The sequence below is a fragment of the Pterocles gutturalis genome, unplaced genomic scaffold (assembly GCF_000699245.1).
Source record: "Pterocles gutturalis isolate BGI_N339 unplaced genomic scaffold, ASM69924v1 scaffold28283, whole genome shotgun sequence".
Lineage (NCBI taxonomy): Eukaryota > Metazoa > Chordata > Aves > Pterocliformes > Pteroclidae > Pterocles > Pterocles gutturalis.
In genome coordinates this window covers 19202-40284 of record NW_010123861.1, presented here as the reverse complement: position 1 = coordinate 40284, position 21083 = coordinate 19202, and the positions used below count along the sequence as shown (strand labels likewise).

General features: G+C 38.4%; 1 protein-coding gene across 1 annotated transcript in view; it reads left to right on the top strand.

Moving 5' to 3' along the window:
• The window catches only part of DOPEY2 (dopey family member 2), a 44732-nt gene that overhangs the window by 9383 nt on the left and 14266 nt on the right, over positions 1–21083 (top strand). The window contains exons 2-18 of the mRNA XM_010078095.1: positions 652–833; positions 926–1096; positions 3519–3708; positions 4570–4668; positions 5339–5462; positions 6320–6420; positions 6894–7008; positions 9333–9453; positions 9937–10056; positions 10665–10770; positions 11261–11452; positions 12309–13002; positions 14438–14706; positions 15444–15596; positions 16619–16719; positions 17393–17583; positions 19282–20896. Coding sequence (XP_010076397.1) covers positions 652–833; positions 926–1096; positions 3519–3708; positions 4570–4668; positions 5339–5462; positions 6320–6420; positions 6894–7008; positions 9333–9453; positions 9937–10056; positions 10665–10770; positions 11261–11452; positions 12309–13002; positions 14438–14706; positions 15444–15596; positions 16619–16719; positions 17393–17583; positions 19282–20896 — 4544 coding nt within the window. The remainder of the gene's footprint in view (positions 1–651; positions 834–925; positions 1097–3518; positions 3709–4569; positions 4669–5338; positions 5463–6319; positions 6421–6893; positions 7009–9332; positions 9454–9936; positions 10057–10664; positions 10771–11260; positions 11453–12308; positions 13003–14437; positions 14707–15443; positions 15597–16618; positions 16720–17392; positions 17584–19281; positions 20897–21083) is intronic.

Genomic DNA, 21083 nt, shown 5'->3' with positions numbered 1-21083 from the left:
AAATGGATGCATGGTTCAAGGAAAACAGTAATCTTTCCAAAGAAAGGTACTACAGTTTGTTTTTTCCAGAGACCTGACTTGTCTGCAAATACTTAGTTACTGCTTGCTATCCTGAAGATCTTTCATTTATACATCAATACAGCGGGTTTAGTTAATAAAGCTTACTGAGTGTAGCCACACAGAATTACAAATAACTTCTACGATGTTATCATCCCATTTAATCATGCCTGCTTTGGTCAGAAGGTTTTTATTTATATTTCAGTGGTAAGTGAAATGAAAATGAGGAAAGATAGTTATTTAAATCTTACTCTATTCCCTGTCCTTAAAAGCTGAGATGCTCTTCTTGTCACTTCCCTACTTCCCCTGGAGATAGGATGAGGGTACCCTGTCACTGTCCTGTCCTTTTACTTCCTTTTCCAGCCTCTAAGCAAAGTAAGACCAGACTTTTCTAGATTGTTCATGGCTGATTCCGTATGAAAACTCAGTTGCAGAATTCTGCTGTTTCACTGTAACAAAATGCATTTATGAGAGAAGACTGTTGAATGCATTTCGTTCTTCTCAATGTGCTAGTAGGAAACCTTTGACATGCAGTCATCGTATACATCATCTTTTATACCATAGCTATTTATTCTCATGTCCTTTCTTCCACAGGCTCTTCAAAGTAACCTGAAGTATTCTCTGTTGCCAAGACGGTTGATCATCAGTAAAAGATTATCTCAATGTTTGCATCCAGCACTACCTAGTGGAGTGCATTTAAAGGCTCTAGAAACCTATGAAATAATCTTTAAAATTATTGGGACAAAATGGCTTGCCAAGGACTTGTTCTTGTACAGGTAAAATTTTATTTAAAAGCATATGTATTTCACAGTCTGTTTTAATTAACTGATTTTTTTTTTCCTTATTTTTTTTTCTTTTTTTTTTTAAGCTCTGGTTTGTTTCCTCTGCTGGCAAATGCAGCAATGTCAGTGAGGCCTGTTCTCCTTGGTTTGTACGAGAAATACTTTCTTCCTCTTCAAAAGTCCCTCCTGCCTGGTCTTCAAGCCTTTGTAATTGGACTGCTGCCTGGATTGGAAGAAGGATCAGAAATTTATGACAGGTGAGAATTAATATTAATTTAAAAGCAATATACAGTATTTTGTTTTCCTAGGGAATTCTCAGGAAGTTTCTGTCAGCTCTCTGTGTAGAAGGCTTGATAAAAGAGATTCTAAGGATGGAAGAATGGTGAGTCCCTCAAAGATGCAATGAAGAGTGCTAAACTAGAAAAACCGTTTCCCCTTGATGTTCATCACAGGATGAGAAGAGGAGAGAAGAGGAAAAGGAGGGTTAAAAATAGATGTGCTGAGAGAAAGATATAAAAATTATTTCTTAAAGTTCCTCTGAACTCCTAAATAATTAACCTGACTCCCCAGACAACTGCTCTGTTGATACATTCCATTTAAATATTGGCACGTGAGAGAGCAGTTGAATTTCTTCCAGTCTTTCCATACCAGATATTTACCCTCAGGTTCTGAAAAAATGAGCAAGAGGCAGCTCTTATAAAATGTGTTGTGGAAAAAAGTATCCCTCTCACTCTTGGGTGCCCCTGGCAGTAATGAGAATGACATTCAGTACTAATAAAGTCGGGATCAGGAAGTGTGCTGAGAAGAGCACCTCAGCACCCATTAGTTTAGTGGTTTTACTTCACTTACCAGAGCTGTTTTGTAAGATCTCGTAAGAACTCAACCACTGTAAGTTCCATCCAAATGTTTCTTTGCTTAAAGATTCACTAAACATTGCATTGGTAATGTACTTCCTTCTGTGCTACCAGTCTGGATTTGTTGGCTGTTCTCTCTGCCCTTTTTGAACCTTAAATAGCTGTTTGTACACTTATTTAAAAAAAAAAAAAAAAGTGAGCTATGCTAGGCTGCATAGATTACCGTTGATAAGCAAAATACTTCTACATCTAATGCCTCTTTTTAAAAACAAGTATTAAATTGGAGGCCCATATCAATTGCTCAACGGCTAAGAGTAGATTGCATGCATTCCCAGCCTGGTGAGTAGCATTCAGTTGCCAAATCCAGAACAGCAGATCTATGGATAAGTATCTACCTCTTAAACATCTGCTGTATAAACATGAATATTAGTTTGTGCTTTTTGTCAGGCAGGCTTATAAATGATGGTGTACAGTTTTCTCTTTCCTACAGCACTAGTTGCTGGGGACTTGGGGAGGAAGGAGATCCCTTGGAATTAAGTCTCCTGTCTATCTGAAGCATTCTTAGAGAGACTGAACTTATTTTGAAACTAACTAAATTAGAAATTGTGAGTTAATGGGAATTGCAGATTAACTTCCAAAATCCAACTTCTGGTTTATATCTTTTTTCTGTATTCTTGATGGCATTGTTTTCCTCTTTGCCTTGAACAAACAGGATCACAGACAGGAACTGATCATATATTTCACTCTGAAAAGTTAATGATAAAATTAATGTTATTTTGTGAAATATAAAAATTACAGGGGAAAGTCTTTCTTTAGATTACTTATTGTAATAATTCTGGTGAAAGAAGGATGTGTGAGGTTAATTTTAAATTCATCTTCATGAGAGACTCTCTACTGAACATTTTCAGAATCTTCATCTTGGAAGACTAACACTAATACATCCCCTGCTGTTCCTGAAAGTGGCAGAAGTACTATCTCAGGTTGTTCTTCAGCCTAGGCACTATTTCCTTCTTAATCGCACACATATGCATGAGTTTGCACACACACAGAGAGGAAACAGAAAATAAAAAATGGTTTGCGGGCTACTTTATAAAAAATGGAAAAGAACATCAGACTGGGGATGGAGGGTCCCTTTTCTGTGCTGGACTTCTTCCTGTTTTCTCACTTCTACATTCCTCACATGAGGTTTTAACTCCTACATTATAGTAAAATACCAGGGTACTGAGAGTGTTGTCAAAGCAGAGCATGTGCCTTCAGTCATAGGACCTGCAGTGTGATTGCCTTTAAACTGGTTTCAATGTACTGGTCCTCTGTGCAATAACTGACAGCGTGTCATTTTATCTCATGTTTTCCTTCATTCAGTGACTTACAAATTGAGCCCATTGGTTTGTAAGTACAAATATGTAGGATACCTTCCAGTTCCCAGACTGGTAAAATTGGCTTTTGGAGTCTAGCATCAGCTTAAATCATTTCCAATTCAGCATTGCACACTTCTCATCATAAATACCTTGCAATCAGAGCTACTGCAGTAGTTTGGTCAGAGCTTAAAGTTGGCAGATAATTACTGGAGAAATTTCCAAAGTATGCACAGAAACTTTGTTTCAGTGAGTGTGCACTGTGACAAAGGTTTGAGTGTTTTTTGACTGTTTTCATACAATCAGATGCTGGCCATCTTCACATGAAAAGGGCAATAATAATAATATAAAGATGAGGAAATTAAATAAATTATGTCAAGTAGAATACTCATTCAGTGTATAATTTCCTTTTTATGGTGTAAAACTGAAGTAACAATCTATTTTCTCATGTCAAATATATTTCCGTACAGAACAGATACTCTGCTTGTGAAGCTCTCCTTATTGATGGGCCAAGAAGTGTTCTATGGAGCACTCTGGGGCAGTGTCCTGGTCAGCCCGTTCATCAGGTTGCCTGCTTCTCTTTTTGTTGTCAGTCACATCAACAGAGAGCTGTCTGGAAAACAGCAGAAGTACATGCTTGGCACTGATTATAAGCTTACAGTAAGTTCATTGCACTCCTTGCAGAACAGTCTTGTCTACAGTAATACTAGCATACTAGCAGATTTTGCCTTCTTTGTATTAAATTAGAATGACATGCTTGTAAAAATATTTTAGAGAAAGAGAGGCAGAAGGGTCCACACTTTGGAATTGCTTAATATGGTTACTTCATGAGAGCATCTTGCCTGAAATATAGCAGAGAATCTCCCATACAGGTTTTGGTTAGCCTGTAGAATCCAAGTCATCTGAAACTTCTGCCGTTTTTGGTAATTGGTGCTACATACAGCCCTAGAAGACTGACTCAGTTTCAAACTGGAAGATAAACCTGACATCTTTTCTCTACCTGTTCTGAATTTGCATTTGAGGTTGAAGACCAGCTTTTCTATAATACAGTATATACAATGTTTAATGGGGATTTCTTAGGGTGTTTGTAGTTCTGGAAGACAATTCTGAAATTTAGTCTCTATTTTCTCAGTAAAGTGGAAATCATCAGTTGGTAGTGATTTATGTTAGCTTGAGTGATGGAATAACTGTAATGCTAGTTAGAGTGCTTCATTATCTGCATTATGTGAGGCTTCACATTGTCTTATAGCTAGTGATGTCACATTATGACATTCTGTATTGTTGCAAAACCAAGTATTTCATAAGTATTAGTGATTCTTTTAACAGTATTCCACAAAACCTGTTTTAACCTCATTTTGCGGGCAGGAGTTAGATGGCTGAGTAATTATCCTCTTATTACAAAAAATATTGTTCACATGTAGCCAAATTTGCTTTCTTTCCTTCTTCTGATTATTAACAGTGACTGTAGTTTAAATGTTATTGTAGAGTAAAACACTTTTTTGCTTTCTTTTCCTTTTACAGATAAAGTCTTTGTGTGTATCAGTATTGGATTCAAATGTCCTTGTGCAAAGAAACACTCTAGAAGTTATTCTCTTCTTCTTCCCATTTTATACGGCTTTGGTAAGAGGACTATTTTGGTTATTGTCACATGTGAAGTGCGGGAAGGTGTCTTCTGTGAAACCAGTCCAGCTCCTACCTCTGTTATTGCCAAATGTCTGAATTTTGTACCTTCAAAATCAGTGAACAGATTCTGCAGTTTCTTGTTCCCCCATCAATTTTAATAGTAGAGGAGCCTCTGCTGCTTCTCAGGCTCCTTACAGATTCAAATGAAGATGTGCTTTCACAGTGAATATTGCATGATATTTGGAATGTGCTTGAAGTATTCAGGCCTGAGAAACTGCATATGGAAAAAATGCTGAGTTCCTTTTTCAAGTAGCATTTCAGCATTTGGAATTGTCTGTGCTAAACTAAGATACTTCTGTTAAAGACTAGGAAAGAAAATATTGCTTGAAACCTAGTAGCATTATGAAAGTAGCAAGTAATTTTAAGTCTTAAAGCATAACATAATGAAGATTTTAGTGGTTTTAGCTTAACTATAGCTCTGTATCTTAAATATGAAAATTATCACAATTGTGTCAGATTCTCTTTCTTGAGATTTTATTTGCGTTGATGGTTTGTTGCCTTTTTTTCCAAAACATTAATATTATCAGTTAAAAAAAAAACCTTCATTACCAATTTGTCTTGTTTCAGTGTACATAAACAGCTAAAGTACCTTTGTTTTTCATCCTAGGACTGCAATGAAAGTGCTATTCTATTGCGCAGGACTGATTTAGTCTATATTCTGTCAGCAGCTACACAGTCATTGTTGAGGAGAGACATGTCACTCAATAGAAGATTATACGCATGGTTGCTAGGTACTGTACAATATACAGTGATATTCAGTATTCTGCATGCCTAAGAGGAAAAAAAGAATCTGTGCTTAAAAATGTAACAACCTCTTTCAGCAGTTAATGAATGATGATAAAATAAAATAAAGTGTTGTTTAGTTACAATTTACTGAATACCTGTTTAATAAAATTAAGCATTCATTGGAGGTGTCCAAGGCCAGGCTGGATGAGGCTTTGAGCAACCTGGTCTAGTGGAGGGTGTCCCTGCCCATGGCAGGGGGTTGGAACTCCGTGATCTTTAAGGTCCTTTCCAACCCAAACCATTCTATGATTTGGCAAGCAGATCTTTTCTTTGAGAGGTGAATTCATTTCACTGTCCTGAATCACAGGATATCTGATAATTTATTTTTGGTCCTGTCCACAGTTCATTAAGAAGTGTCTCAGTGGACTGAGAGGAGTGGAGTGCTATTTTAACCTTGATCTTCTGGAAGTAATAGTTTATTAATTTTCACATGAGCTTAATTGTCAAGAAGAGGCTGTAAGAGAGCTATAGCTTCTCCTCATCTGCCTCCTTTTAACAGCATAAGAGGATGCTAAAAGTGACAGAGCAAGAGCTGTAGCCATGTAGTTGCATAAAGGCTGCCCTTGCTGACTCTATATCTGGATCTGGGTTTGGTTTTGATATATGTTCAGTATAGCACATTTGGATATATCAAACTGTGATACGTGGGCCATCCTTGGACAGTACGTGAGTTAGTTTCAAGCAGAGTGTTGAAATGACAAACATTAAAAATGCCGTTTCAATATTTGTGTAAATGGCTTGTGTGTAGTGCTCTGTACTGTAGTGTTTCTCTGCACTCCTGATGCCTCTGTTTATCTTGTAGGTTCTGATATCAAAGGTGGCACTTTTGCTCCAGACTCAACAACTTCTGAAGACCATGCTGTTTATTTCTTTGGAAAATATTCCAAAGATATTTTGCTTGAGGTTGGTGTTCATTGTGTACAGGTGTATTTATGATCCTTTCAAATGTTAGTGCAAACTGCACCTAGAATTGCTCACTCTGCGACGTGGTTTGACCTTCACTTTCGGTCCCTAAAGATAGCATCGTTTTGGTAGTTATATTTTTATCTATCTGAATGCCTGCTGTGCTGTATTTATCCCAATATTGTATGTGCTTACAATACAAATGGAATCTAATGAAACCAAGAGGTACCATCTTTGATGAACTACCTGAATTATTTAAAAATGTTTCTCTGAATAAGATCAGCTCTTCAGTATAGATGATGAGAAGATGGCATTGATTTGTCTACGCTGTATGGAAAATTGAAGTTCAGTTGTACCAAAATTGAAGTTCAATTGTTGGTACCAAAAAAAATCAAATTAAGAAACACTGCAGGTCTTAGTAAAACAGCAATCTCTCTTCTACATATAACATTTTGATGTTTTCTTTTTACTAGAGTTTGATTGAAATTTTACATCAGAAATTCCCAGAGTCTGATACAGAGGAACAGCATCAAGCTTATTTGAAACCCTTCCGCATCCTAATCAGTCTCCTTGACAAACCCGAAATAGGTAATGTTGCTTGTCACTTCTGTTATGATTGCTAGTGACTGTTACAACTTAGTGTTCATTGCCTTTGACAGTAGGACTCAAGACAGCACCTTACACAATTCTTCCTAACTCTGGATATGTGCCCGTTGTGTATTAGTGTGCAGTGTTCCTTGCCTTGGACCTGATTCAGAATGGTGTTCTGGAGCGAGCACCCTTCCCAGGTTACCTCTGGCTCTTCTGCAGAGCACTCCACTGTGTAGCATGGATGTATCCTAGTGAGGATAACACTCTTCCATGCCCAGCACTGCGATCTGGGGAGGCCATTTAAAAAGAAGGACTTCTGCCCTAGTCTCAGTATTCTGCTCAATTTGTTCCTTGGAGCTTATTCTCTAAAATACTGTCAGGCCTTTTGTTTTGTCTTGTAAAGCAGCTTCTGTCTGGAAAACCACTGGTACTACTCTTGCCTGGGTGTTTTCAGGACTTGGCTGTGCTTGCAGGCTTTCCTATACACTTGCATCAGACTCTGATGACTCTGTTGCTTTTCCAGACACTGCAGTCCCACAAGCAGCTATCCTATGGTGGTACTGCTGGCAAAGTGGGCAGTACCACTTACTGCAGGTGCTCCAGCTGGGAATAACCTGTTATGGGTGTGGGGAGACAGGGGTGCCTCTGTCAGTGGCACTGCCAGTTTGTGCCAGCCTAATGCTGTTGTGGGAGATATAGTTTGAGACTTCATGCCTGAGCTGTGAAGAATTTCCTCCTCTTCCCTGTCACATGTCTGTCCTGTTGTGTACCTGAAGCTGCCGGCACCAGAAGGGTGAGGCTCTGCTGGCCCTTATTTTAAAGGGCAAGTTCTCTTTTCTGTATAAAAAACTTAAGCCAAATTGACTTGACAGATTTTTAAGATTTAATAGTACTCTATGAGACTATTTACAGATAAATCTTTTAAATTATATTCTGTGAGTCTGATGGGTATGAGAAGCCTATGGACTGGTTAACTGATACTTGTTAGAAGCTAATAGAGTCTTAATGACTGACTGTATTCCAAAGTGTTGTTCTAGTATTATCCTGGGTTGGGGGAGTGGTGTTACCATTGACTAAGCCTGTAGACTTAGAATAAAACTCACATATTGAGACTAAACACTCCAGTGGCAGCTGGTTTTGCAGGTTCCTGTGTCTGGTAAGCTTATCCTCTTTCATGGGTCAGGAAATGTGCTCTTAAGCACATTTCTTGTAAAATATTATCAAAGCACTGCCAAGAAAAGTGAGGATTCTGTATTGCTTTTCTAGCAAGTGAATGCTACCTTAGTAGAAGCAGTTGTCTGTCAGTTTATAAAACAGTGGTGCTAATGTTTCCTTCTGCTGGTTTTAGCTGGTTTTTTTAGCTGTTTTTAAAAAAATCTATATGATTAAAGCCTCTCATATAAAGCATTTTAATTTCCTGATAAAAATGCTGAAGAGATAGTTGACTGAGGTTCTTACATTATAAATTTCTTGATTAATCTAATCTAGAAAGCATGTGACAGGTACCATTGTATGTTTTGTTTGACAACCAGTGTTAATCTGAACTACAGATGAGGGTTATTTAGCTGAACTGCATTATACAGTTTAATCTTTCTGTTCCAGTCAGCACAGAAAATGTAACTTCTTGAGCCTTAAACCAATATAACTTTCACTTCCTTTTGAAACTCATTTAACAATGCAACTTTTTTTTTCAAATGAAGCAAACTAAAACATAACAAGAATCTTTGACCTTTTCTGCTACTACTAGTCATTTTTTTCCTTTTTAGAAGCACTCATTGGAATGCTTGATACACTACTTTTTTGATGGTTCCATGTTTAGGATATTGTGCTTACTATTTGTTCACCTTCTCTGTAGACAACTTAAGATAAAACAAAAAATCTGGGGAATCTGCTTGTTTTCCTTGTGGGTATAGACACAGTGATTATTTTTGCCACATGAACTGCAGATTTACAGGTATGGTTATGTCCACTTATATATAATTGCAGTGTAGGTGCCTTACTGAAGTGACTTAAGTGTAATGTAGAAGGAGTGCTATGGCTTTCCAAGTATCACTTTTAAAAGTTCCTAAAGTGAGCAATAGGTGGCATTTAACTAGAATTTAAAAAGAAAAAAAAACCAAGTATTTAACTACTTATTTAATTTTATCTTAACTGGCAAATCTGACATTTTAAAAAGCCAAGTAAGCATTTTCTTCCTACTTGGGTGATTGTGGGTTTTTTTAGCCTAGCAACTCCAAATTTAAGTCTATTCAAGTTTGTAACTGATCCATCTAGCGATCACTTTGGTGCAACTACTGGATTATTTTTTCATTCAATTATAGGGCCACAGGTTGTTGGGGATCTGTTCCTTGAAGTTATTAGAGCCTTTTATTCCTACTGCAAAGATGCACTCGGTTCTGATCTCAAACTTAGCTACAATCAAAGTGGCAACACACTTGCAAGGTATAACTACAAGTGTTCAATTATGGACTGAAACTGTATCATTTGTATTAAGCTAACTTATTAAAATTAACCAATTTAAGCAAGGTTAAGTTTTTACCAAAGTGGCCTTCTGTATATAAAATGAGATTTTTCCGCTCATACATTTGATTGCTCTTTGATGAGCAGAAAAGAAAATGAAGTACACTGCATATGATTGGTGTTGATTAAATACAGTTATATTGGCCAAGAATCAGCCTGGTGGCAGAACACTTAGCCTTTTGATTTTCAAAGTTGAAGGCTTGATTTATTTCATCTGGGAAAAATATGCTCAAACTCTAGATATTCCAAATGACTTAGTCCTTGATTGAAAACAATCAATGTCTTTTAGCTTGTGGAGAAGGGGAAAAGATTTTAGAATGCATCAGTTAATACTGTGATGTACATGCTCTTAGAACTGTCACTGACATCTGTTTCTTTTTGTTTTTCTTTTTTTTTTTCATACAGTGCAATCAAAGAGAACAAAAATGCTTCGGAAATTGTCAAAACAGTCAATTTGTTGATCACATCTTTAAGCACAGATTTTCTTTGGGATTACATGACCAAATGTTTTGAAGACTGTTTCAGGTGTTTATGTTGTCAAACAATAGTGCTCCTCTTAAAAATGCCACTTAAGAGCTATCTGTGTAAGATAATAAAGTTTACTGAAGCATTTAAATTCTGGAAGGGACATAATACATGTTAGAAACAGACAGATATCTAAGTTGCATCCTAAAATAATGAAAGAATGCAAACACGTAAACAATTAGATGGAAACTATCAACCTGAGACCAAACTAAATTACTTTCAAAATGACAGCTGGAGGAGGAAAAGGTTTGGGAGGGAGGTGGAGAGGTCTTCCTTGGAAGAACAAGTGTTTTTTGAAGAAAAATAAATAAAGTTATCTATCTTTTTATCTCTTTCTAAACGTAAGAGAGAAGATTATACCTTAAAAAGTAAGATTGTTTATAGAGATTCATTCTGAAAATTAGAGGCACTTCAGCATCCCACATGCAAGCTACAGGTTAGGTGGTTTTGACAAAATGTTTTGTCCTGGTGTATGAGAAGTCCCATTTTACTTTGCTTCAGAAAGCCTAGCTTTTCAATATTTTGTGCTGGTTGTAATAAAGCTTTTCTATTGTAACAAGAATTTTGGCAGGAAACAAGCTTATGAAATAATGTTTATCTCAATCCAGAAACAAATCCACACAGATGAGATATCCTCTTGAAAATATCAGCACTCCTCCTACAATTTCAGAGCTCTGCACATTATTGATGTTTCTTCTTGATGTGATTCCTTTGGTAAGGCAACCTGAAGTTAACTGCTTCAAAGTCTTAAGAAAATTAAAATCAAATAATTCATACTGTGATTACCTAAAATAAAAATAGGCAAATTAACATACATATGCATGTGCATGCTATGTCCTGCAAAGTATAGTTTCATGTGCTGACTTATATATGACTACCTGTGCTATTGCTTAGTAAAATAAAAATTGTTTGCATTTTAAAATATGGTGATTCTATCAAAGGATTGAGAAAGTGTACCTTTTGCTTCTTGGGTAAATAATTTCCTGGGACCTTTTGGTCTCTTAGTAGCTGGCTGACTATCATAAGATTTTTAGGGTATGATTCAGTGTTCATCATGTAGAATAAAGAAGGAAGGAATAACACTGAAGCAAGTTTGTACAGCTTAACCATTCACGATATGACTTTATCAATCATTGTTCAGTGTTGCTAGAGAGCTGAATAATAATATGTGATAACTATTTTAAACAATGCTTATTTATTTTAGGAACTCTACTCTGAAGTGCAGACTCAGTATCTTCCACAGATGCTCAGTTACATGGTGCAGTGTCTCCTGGAAAATATGGAAGTATTAGGTTTGGCAGAACTCACTCATGCCTTAAAGACCTGTTTTAAGGTGCTTAGCAAAGTGCAAATGCCCCCTTCCTATTTGGACATTGAGACAGGAAGTGGAAATGGGGTAGGTGTTTTTCAGCTACTCGTACATGTTTAAATTGTTAGTGACATAACTTATTTTAAAATGCTAATTCTCCTAACTTAAACCTAGGTGATAACTGCGACAATAAATATTTTTAAAATTATCTTCTTTGGTCCCTTCCAGAGCTATCTGATGCCTTGTTATTCTTACTGGGTGTTCAGTTCTGACTTGCTTGAATTATCTGTGACAGTGAAGGAGTATGGCCTTGGCTGAAACTGGGGCTATAATCCTACCTCTTGAGAGTGATGTGATCTTAATGGTTTTGAAAAGGCAGAGAGCATTGTGCAGTTGCCAAAGAGTCAAGTTGCCAAATCAAGCCCAGCTTTACAGCTGGTTAGGTCTGCAAGGCTTTCAATTAATATTTTAGTTTAACACAATATGGTATTGTTTTTGTGCAAGAGACCATGATAGGGAATGAGGAATAGATGGTATAAAGCAGTTCACACAAGCACAGCCTGCCAAAGTTTTGCAGTAGAACAAATACATGCATTTGACTAGAAATAATACAACATAAGTAATACTGTTCTAGTGGTGCATTGATTTTAAGGAAGCATTTGCATTTGCTAAGTGTCTGTAGCTATGGATGTGTTGGTGTTCGATGAGTCAAGGTGTGAGGATTACACAAACATTTTTGACATTTCTAAAGCCATTGAATTGAACTGCTTACAAATAACTATCATGATTTTGTAAAAGCAATCTGTATCTGGAAATTGCAAAACTAGGGGGTTTTTTTTCTGTCATTGTTGTTGCCCTTGCCTGCCACAGTTCTACACAGTACTGCACAGTTTAAAATTAACTACACAGTGCCACATTAACCACATTAACATTTCCGTTTTAGAGCCCAGTGAAAAAGGAAAGTGTGGACATAACCTTGGAGACCAAGTTTGTGCTGCAGGAGGAGGATGAGACTCCATTCCCTCCCCTGAAGTCAGAAGACAGTGGCATTGGTCTAAGCACTTCCTCCCCAGAGCTCTGTCAGCATTTAGGGGTGCCAACTGTGACCCTTGAGAGAGATGATGTCTGGAAGAAAGGGGGGAGCATTCAGAAGACTTCGTATTGCATCCAAGAGCTGGTAGCCAAGTTTTCCAGTAAATACATTTTTGGGGTTCAATTTCAAGAAACAAGTAACGAAAGCATCTCAGCAATGAATCTGAGTGGAAAAGAGAAAAAAGAGAATGGCTACAGATTACCTGAAAGTGCTAGCAAGAAAAAGAGCCAATGGGATGCAAAGCAAATCACTGTACCTCAGTTTAAACAAATGCTTTCAGACTTATTCTCAGTTCGAGGGTCACCATTCAAGAACAAGAGTTCTGATCCTCTTCCTTCTGACTGCAACTCTGTTAATAAAAAGGAAAAGGAGGAAGAAGAGTGGGACTTGGAACAAGTGATGCTTGTCTTGGGACCCCTTAGAGGTGACTGCAAGGAAGCCTTCGCTGCAGCTTGTCACCTTTTGTTGGATTGTACCACATTGCCAGTCTATCTTTCAGAGGAGGAGATGGAACAGTTGTATCTCTCTCTATTTCAGGTTCCTGGTAAGAAAGGATTCCTTTATTAGGCAGCTTAAGCATCTGAGGATGCAAATAGCAGTGTGAGCTTGGCCTTTGGAAAGAGATGTGACCAGGGCTGAAGGCAAGTTGCATGTGAATTAAAGACTTACTCACATCAGCATGTGTTTTGTGTCTTGCAGCTGAGGGACAATTTTTACTAGGCTTTTTATGTTCACATTCTTTTGAAAGCTTTCACTACAAAACTGGTAGCTGAAGGGTGAAAAAACCTTCATGGTTCAGGATTGTCTGTCCTTTGTCCTCCCTTCCCTTTTGTCCATCCCCCCCCAAAAAATAAAAAGATATGTTAGAGGAAGATGGGTGTTGGTGGAAAATTGGAGCTCTAAACCATAACAGAAGCAAAACCAGCTCTTATATGTAAGCTAACATGTAAGAATAATCTTGTATAATTGGAGGGCCTGTTTGTTCTGGGAGTTCAAGGTTGTTAGCTTTAGCAGGAGCAGTTGTTGGCTTAAAGGCTAGTTGACAAGATAGGTTTGTAGTGAATGGAGAGGTGGGAAACTGCAAAATTGGGTTCTGTTCCTCACCTCACTACAAATTTCTGCTGTCTTCCTCAGCAAAGTGATGATATGCCCATCATCTACATGGGTGAGCTGTCTGCTTGACACGGACACTTTTGCATATTTGCAGTGCCTTCCATGTGGTCAGCAATGTAGCTGAATTTAGAAGGCTTGCTTTCATAATTGTGTTTCTTTGGAATATAATCCTAGGATTATAGAAGTTTATTTTCAAAATTATTTTCAGCTGCACACCTCAGAAAATATAGTAAGGTTTCAAGCCAAAAGGAGAGGACCTCTAATAATGAAGGTCTGGGTTGAATGTGATACAGAAGTTGTCTGATGTGGAGAAGGCAGAGTGTTCATTTTGTTGTGGTAGTAAAGCAGTTAAAACATTTGGTTTTGACACCAGAGGTGTGAACTCATACTTCAGACTGTCACCAGTCAAGTCTTAATAAAACTTTATCTGATTATTTACTCAGGAGAGGCAAAGATGGCTTGACTTGTTGTTAGTGATATCAGTTCCTTGTGTGCTTCATGGTTTGTGAAATGATATACCTCATGTCCTTGGATCAGCAGACCTCTGTTGTCTTTGGCAGTGACAGCTGGAAAACATCAGCTCTAAAAATGAGTTGCGAATAAACCTAAACTGGAAAGCAAAAATCCACTAGTTACTGGGTTACTGAGGTCATGCAAGAACTTCCTGCTGGGAGAAATAGGGAAAAGAATATAACTTGCTTTGAAGCAAGTCCCTTCTGAAGTAAGGGACTTGAAAATAGCATGACAGTTGGATTTGGGCAGTCATTTTTGTCTTTTGGTCCTGTGAGCTTGATTGAGGAATTCTTGGAAATATGACCGTAACCTTGAGATTATTCAAAACTTTTTTTCTCGTGTCTTCTGAGGAGGTTGTGATGCCAGCTTCCCTCTGTGGCTGAAGTCCTTAATGACAATATGCTGTTGTGTGAGTGACTGCTATGTTCAGAATGTGTCCATCTTCACGCTCCTGGAGGTGATCAATCATTCCCAGTCACTGGCGCTTGTGATAGAAGACAGAATGAAGCGGTACAAAGCCTCTGGCCGTAACCCCTTCTTTGGAAAGCTACAGATGGTCACCCTTCCTCCCATTGCTCCTGGAGTCCTAAAGATCATCTCGGAGAAAACAGATTTTTACCAGGTGTCAATTTTCTTTTTTCACTGCCCAATTACACTGAACCTCTAAGGATGGGGTGGGAAAGCAAACATTATTTGCATGGATGTTTGGGGGCAGCATGCAGCATGTTTGCATTACAAGGACACACTGCTGTTTTTTGTTTCCGCAAGCATTTGAAAGCATTTGCATTTTTCTTTGTGTGCTTCCCAACAGGAACTTGAAGAGTTTGGTTTCATTAGCTTGAAAGCTACACTTTAGAGAACTTTGATACCACTCTAAGTTTTCAGATAAGAGAAAATGTTAGTGGGTGAATAATAATGAAAACATTCTATTCTCTTTGTTTTGAGTATATGTATTTCAAGAATGCTTTCCTTCTCCTGACCTTTTATTGATATTGGTTTGGTATGAGGGTTGGTTCCAAGACGTTTTTCTTTATTGCTACGTTTCAAATTGCTGTACCTGACATATGTACAAGCTGTTAAGTTTTGACCCAGAAAATAGAAGCAGAAATGTTTTTCTTAACTTCTGGTGTGCATACGGTTGAATTACCTGTTCTACTACAGTACGAAAGTTGCATTCCTTTATGTCTGAGTGTATGACCTGAATTCCTGCTCTTTGCTAAACTAAGATGATTTGGAAATCCCTTTTGGTAATAGAGGGCATTTATGCAATGGAAAGCTTTTAAGTCAGGGAAGAAATGTGTGGTGTTGTTGTTATTGTTGTTATTATTATCATTATTAATAATAATAATTTTTCCCTAGAGGGTAGCCTGTGTTCTCTGGAATCAGCTGAACAAAGAGACACGGGAGCATCATATTGCCTGTGTGGAACTATTCTACAGGCTTCACTGCTTGGCACCATCAGCAAATATCTGCGAAGACATTATCTGCCATGCACTTCTAGATCGTGATAAAGTAAGTCCTGTGTTCACTGAAGCCCCTTCGTCACTATAGAGTTGTTCCAGTGCTTCCCAGACTGCCTCCAGTTCCCTTCCACTCCATGTCTTCATTCCTGTGGTCCCTCTGTCTTCCAAGAGTCCCAACAGACTCTGTCCACACCTTTACAATTTCCTGGGATTTATTCATCATGGGACTACTGCTAAACGTAATCCCTGGAGACAAGCTCTATCAGTCAGTGCTGGAGCTTTTTTAGTTTTGGCCCAAATCATGTAGTATCTGAAAACTTGCGGTTTTTGTCTGTATTTCCAAACTGACCCAGCTCCGCCAATAACTCTAAAATAATTTTATTTTCTGTTGATTTTATAAACTTCATATTACAACTTTATTACCTTGCAAGTGTATGTCAATGTAATGTTCACCCTGTGTCCACCTTAGTATTTAGTTCTCATAATAAGTAAGCTGTATTTTAAGTGAGACAGTTATTAATTATTTTACCTAGTTTAATGACAGAACAGTTCTTTAATATCTTACAGTATGTTTGTGAGAAGTGCCTGGAACAATAAAACTTAAAACAGCCACCTTCACTCTTCAGTATTGTTTTCATATCTTTGCTCCTTGCAATTTTGAAACTTAAAAGTCTGGAAATCTTTTAAAAGCTTTCAAACAAAATTACCAATAATAAACACTACCTAGTATAATGTCTTCCTGTTTGTCATGCAACATTTAAACCTTCCTAACACCAAACCAAGACTAAAATGTTTATACACAAGAGACCCAAAATACATTTTTGGTGTATTGGCACATCTTTTTTTGCTCCTACAAACACTGTGGCTGTTAAGTTTTGTTTGTGCATTCATGGATATATGGCATCTTGGTTTGGTCTACTGCAAAATAGAAAAGTGCTCTCAGACTACCTGAAAAGGATGAGCAGTAATCTACACAATAACTGTTGCTCTACTAGAGATCTAAAAATCACTAAAACTTTACTAGGTGATAAATGCTGCACAAATATGTTTCTCTCATGTTTCCTTGCAAAGGGGACAAGGCTGGAAGCACTGTTCAGATTCTCTGTCATGTGGCATCTGACCAGAGAGATCCAAGGCAGCAGAGTGACTTCTCACAATCGGTCCTTTGATAGGTATTTTCCATTTCCACTGTCTTGGACTTACATTTATATATTTAACTATATTGTGCTTTGTTCTATTCTTTTTTTTCTGAGGTGGGAAAAAGTTCTCTGTAGAGAGAACAAAAAATGAGCAAAAGGAAGATCTTCAACTTCCTTGCACTGTTACCTTTCCAAAGCACTCTGTGTGCATGGTGCACTTTCTTGTGTGAAGGAAGTTTCTGTAAAAATAGAGAGAGCTTCTTATATGAAGAGTAGCTTGCAGACAAGCTGCTTCACAGCAGACATTTTTTATCTTGGAGTGGGTTAGATTTTTTCCCCAATTAAAATAGAACCATCTACTTGTGCCAAAAAAAAATATTAATTTTACATCCTATTTATGAGATCATAACCTTTGTATAAAACAAGACAAAAGCATTAAGAGTCTTTCTAAATAAAAACGTGAATGAACTTTAAAAATGTGCTGCTCTTCTAGAGTCTATGTATGGCCTTGCTTCTACAAATACATGTGTACTTGACCTCAACTCAGGAAAATGTGCATGATCAAGCTGTTGTTAGCAGACATGAGCCATTGGCTGGTGCTAGCTTGAACATGCACTATGTCTGTTCCCTGACATTAGTTTTTTTGTTTGCATTAACTTTTTTAGGGATTTCAATCGTATTTCTTCATTCTGATTTCTCCATTTAGGTCTCTGTTTGTGGTACTGGACAGTCTCAACTGTTCAGATGGTGCAATTGGTGCTGCAGCACAGGGCTGGCTGATCCGTGCTCTTTCACTTAATGATGTTGCACGGATTCTTGAACCAGTCCTGCTGCTGCTGCTTCATCCAAAGACACAGCGCACGTCCATCCACTACATCAAACAGAAAAATTCAGCAGGTAAAACTGTTCTTGGACTGAAACTGTAAGTGCTACCGTAGCATTGCATACTCCTGAACACCTACTGAAGGCAGTCTCTGAAGTGCAATGGCATCCTATTACCCTGAGTTTTCTTGTGTCAGTTCCATAGATTCCTCCTCATCCAAGTAACTCTAGTGATGCCTAAAACAGAGTTCAGGAGTAAGTCATGCTACCTGAAGGCCTAATGATAATTTCTGTTACAGTAGCTGCACCTACACTGTTGGTTTGGATTGCTCCCTGCTTTGCTCTGGGATCTTGTCCCACACTTCTCATTGCCATTCCCAGATGATCCACACTGCATGTGTGTTCAATGTTCAGAGGATCCCTTCTTGAGCAAAACTAGGTCTGCAACCAAATGAAATCCAGGAGCAGTTTGGTGACTATGTCAGTTCAGGAGCTGTTCCAGTAGGCAGGGTGGACAGGGAAATCTTACTTTCGCTGCCCAGTCTTGCCCCAACACACCATGCACCTCCATACCAGGTTTCTTTATTCACAATCATGTTAAGGTTATCAAACAGGTTGTGAGGAACATCTTGCTCTTTAGGGCAAACTACACCAAAAAAACCCAAAAAAACTAATTATGCTAAATTCTGAACAAGTAAAATGTCTTTGTCCAAAGAAGATCCATCTTGATTCAAGAGAAGAACTGAGCCCTTGTGGCATAAGTCTTGAGGTCTCCCATAGCTAGGACGTAGAAGCAAAGAGAGATGTTTGGAATTGAAGATGACCTCCAGCCACCTAAATTTAGGAATATGGCAGGGCATCTTTTACCTTGACAGGCTAAATTTGACATCTGGAAGATGTCTAAGACCCATAATGAGAACCATCATGAAGCACATATGATCTGTGTGTCAAATGTGTCAAAAGTGTGACAGAGACCTGGGGGGAGCAGCTGAATAAGACTGAGACAGGAATGGAGCCAGGATTTGCTCCAAGTGTGGAATCTTGCAGAGGCTGGGAGTCCTTTCAGGTTTGGGATTGCTGGTAGTGGTATGGGTATGAGACACTCTGCAACATTTGGCCCAAGTAGCCAAGATTGTTTCCTGGAGCAGAGCAGCAAGACAGTGGAGAGGTGTCTGGTAGTTTTTTATAAAGAAAATTCCATGTCACCTCTCTGTCTCATTACTGTTAACCTTGCTGTCGGCTTGCATAATTGTTTTTCTGTCTTGATTGGCAAATAGTTAGATGGCAGATATTTATAGCATCCAAAGGGACCTGTTTAATAGATGTTGTACAAACACAGAGTTAATATATTCCTTTCTTATTCCAGAGCATGTAATCAAGGAAAACATTAGCTCATTAAAAAAAAAAATTAAATTCCTCTGTTTGCTATCCTTGTCATTTCCCTCCTGATCTCAACAAACATTTTATGTTCAGGAAGCATTAAAAAAAATCACATCTAGGGAATCATAGCATAAGAGAAATACCATGTACTGTATGTTTTATTCCTATTTTCTTGTGCTTACAGTAGGTTAGGACTGCTCTATCACCCTAAAAAAAAAGATAGTTCTTGCCTTAACCCAATTTTTTTAGCTCCAGTTGTTACAATTAATAGTAGACTAGAGCAGAGTAGCCTTTTAACCTTTTTTTTTTTAACAATGATTTATTCAATGTAAAGCATGTTGTGTGAAATTGATGGTTATATGCTCATTTTGAAAAAAAAAATTTCTTTTTCAGAAGATATACATGATTGGGTTTGCAAGAAAAAACCCTCTTTGAAAGAGTCTGGAATCTGTGAGAGCAATTCTGAGGAAAACCTTCCATTGAGCCAGTTTACTACCGTGGATAGAGAAGCAATTTGGGCAGAAGTGGAAAAAGATCCAGATAAGTCGAAGTTAAAAACTGAACAGTCTGAAAACCATGGCTCTTGTAATCCAGTAACTTCACATGAAGCAGATGGTGACCAAGATAACAGTGAGCACACAGAATCAGCAGATACCAGCACAGGCCATAACAGTGAAAATACGTCCTCTTTTTCTCCTTCTCTGGAGCTGCAAGAAGTGAGCAATGAGGACAATGATAGTGCTGCAACCGATGGCAAAGAGACCACAAACCATGTGAGTTCTCTCAATGCGTTCCTTCCTGAAAGCTCCAAATCCAGTGTAGCACTAAACCTTGTGCGTGCTGACTCTGAGAGGACTCAAGCATCAGAGTCTCTGTCAAGTGATGAAGAAGTGGACTTAGAGCTCCAGGAAATTACCCATTCTAGGTTGCTCAAGCAGCAGAAGGAGAAACAGGAGATGATTGAGGCTGTGTTCAAACACATGCTGTTATATTTGCAGCCTTATGATTCTAAGAGGGTATTGTATGCTTTTTCTGTTCTGGAGGCAGTGCTTAAAACAAACCCTAAAGAATTTATTGAAGCTGTAGCTAGTACAAGTATGGATACCAGCTCCACAGCACATTTGAATCTTATTTACAACCTCTTAGCTCGCCATCAAGAAGCTCTTGTAGGGCAGAGTTTTTATGGCAAGCTTCAGACTCAGTCCCCAACCATGTGTCCCCATTCTCTTCTAATAGAATTGCTCACTTATCTCTGTCTCAGTTTTCTGCGTTCATATTATCCATGCTACTTGAAGGTCACACACAGAGATGTGCTTGGCAACAGAGATGTTCAGGTAAAAAGTGTGGAAGTCCTGATTAGAATGATGACCCAGCTAGCTACCATGGCAAAGGCAGCAGAGAGTAAGAACATGGAGTTCATACGCAATTTGCTAGGAAGATGCAAAATTCAGGAGTTTGTTCTTCTTTCTTTATCTGCATCCATGTATACAAGTCAGAAACGGTATGAACTGCTTATGGCAGATGGAGTTAATAATGTTGCTGAAGAAGAACTCTTTGAAGAGAGCCTAATCAATTTTGGGCATGATCAAATATGGAGTGAACACCCACTACAGATTGAGTTGCTGAAGCTCCTGCAGGTATTGATTGTCTTGGAGCACCATCTTGGACAGACTCATGAGGAGCAGGAGAATCAGACAGACCTCTCTAAGGAATGGCAGCAGGCTCTTAATTTCCAGCAGTCTATTGGTGCAATGCAGTATGTCTATCCACACCCAATAACTTCACAGGGATTATTCGTCTCTGCTGTGGTTAGAGGTTTGCAACCAGAGTATGGCTATGGGATGCATCCCACTTGGGTAGGCTTAGTCACATCTTCCCTGCCCTATTTTGGGAAGTCGTTAGGCTGGACTGTGGCACCATTTGTTGTGCAAATATGTAAAAACCTGGATGAGCTTGTCAAACAGTATGAAAATGAAGCTGTGAAGACATCTGCAAAAACATCTGCAAGGTAAGAGTCTGCAGTGTGGGATTTGTTATGCTGAAAAGTTCCCCTTACTATAGAGTAGTGCATAGTAACTTACTGGCTTAGAGTTGTAGCTCCCAGAGTTTGATCCTCAAACCCTGCTGCACATGCAGCCATCTGTCCCTTGAGCCCAGGGGAGGCGGAGGCAGGTTGCAGCAGGGCTGACTGCGGT